Source organism: Etheostoma spectabile, unplaced genomic scaffold (assembly GCF_008692095.1).
Source record: "Etheostoma spectabile isolate EspeVRDwgs_2016 unplaced genomic scaffold, UIUC_Espe_1.0 scaffold505, whole genome shotgun sequence".
In the NCBI taxonomy this organism is placed as follows: domain Eukaryota; kingdom Metazoa; phylum Chordata; class Actinopteri; order Perciformes; family Percidae; genus Etheostoma; species Etheostoma spectabile.
The window spans coordinates 102,274-102,874 of NW_022605622.1; the positions used below are offsets into that span (position 1 = coordinate 102,274).

The window sequence follows — 601 nt, forward strand, 5'->3', positions numbered from 1 at the left end:
ACAAAAACATTGGAAAAAGTGACCAATAAAAATCAGAAAAAGACAAAAACATTGGAAAAAGTGACCAATAAATCAGAAAAAAACGACAAAAACCTTGGAAAAAGTGACCAATAAAAATCAGAAAAAGCGCCAAAAACATTGGAAGAGCACCCAAAAAATTCTAATTTGACCTGGAAGGGCAGGTTCATGGTTACACGGGAAGACAACACGAGGGTTAACACATCACTTGCTGAAAAATGAATCCACGTTGAGGACGACTGACGTTTTTCTCTCCCAGGTGTACATCTGCGGGGGCTTCGACAGGAACGACCCTCTGTCGAGTGCCGAGTGCTACACCCCCGACGCCGACCAGTGGACGCGGATCGCCTCCATGGGGATCGGGTGCAATGCCGCACGGGCCGCCGCCTTCAAAGGCAAAATATACGTAGTAAGCAGAGCGAAGACAATAAGACGCAAAAGAGAGGAGGCCGAGGGTCGAATTGAGAATTAGGAAAAGGTTTAATGCAACAGAATGATGAAGATGATGAGACAATAAGACTTAAAACAACATGATAACGCTGCAGCTGACAGCGGACTGATCCATGCTCCCCCCCCCCCCCCC

At 46.8% G+C, this 601-nt stretch overlaps 1 protein-coding gene across 2 annotated transcripts in view; it reads left to right on the forward strand.

The window, feature by feature from the left end:
- LOC116686853 (kelch-like protein 10) overlaps positions 1 to 601 on the forward strand; it is a 14,874-nt gene that overhangs the window by 11,563 nt on the left and 2,710 nt on the right. The window contains exon 4 of one of the 2 annotated variants that reach the window (XM_032511896.1): positions 278 to 427. The exons of the other annotated variant lie outside the window; for it this stretch is intronic. Coding sequence (XP_032367787.1) covers positions 278 to 427 — 150 coding nt within the window. The remainder of the gene's footprint in view (positions 1 to 277; positions 428 to 601) is intronic. 2 annotated transcript variants of the gene reach the window in all.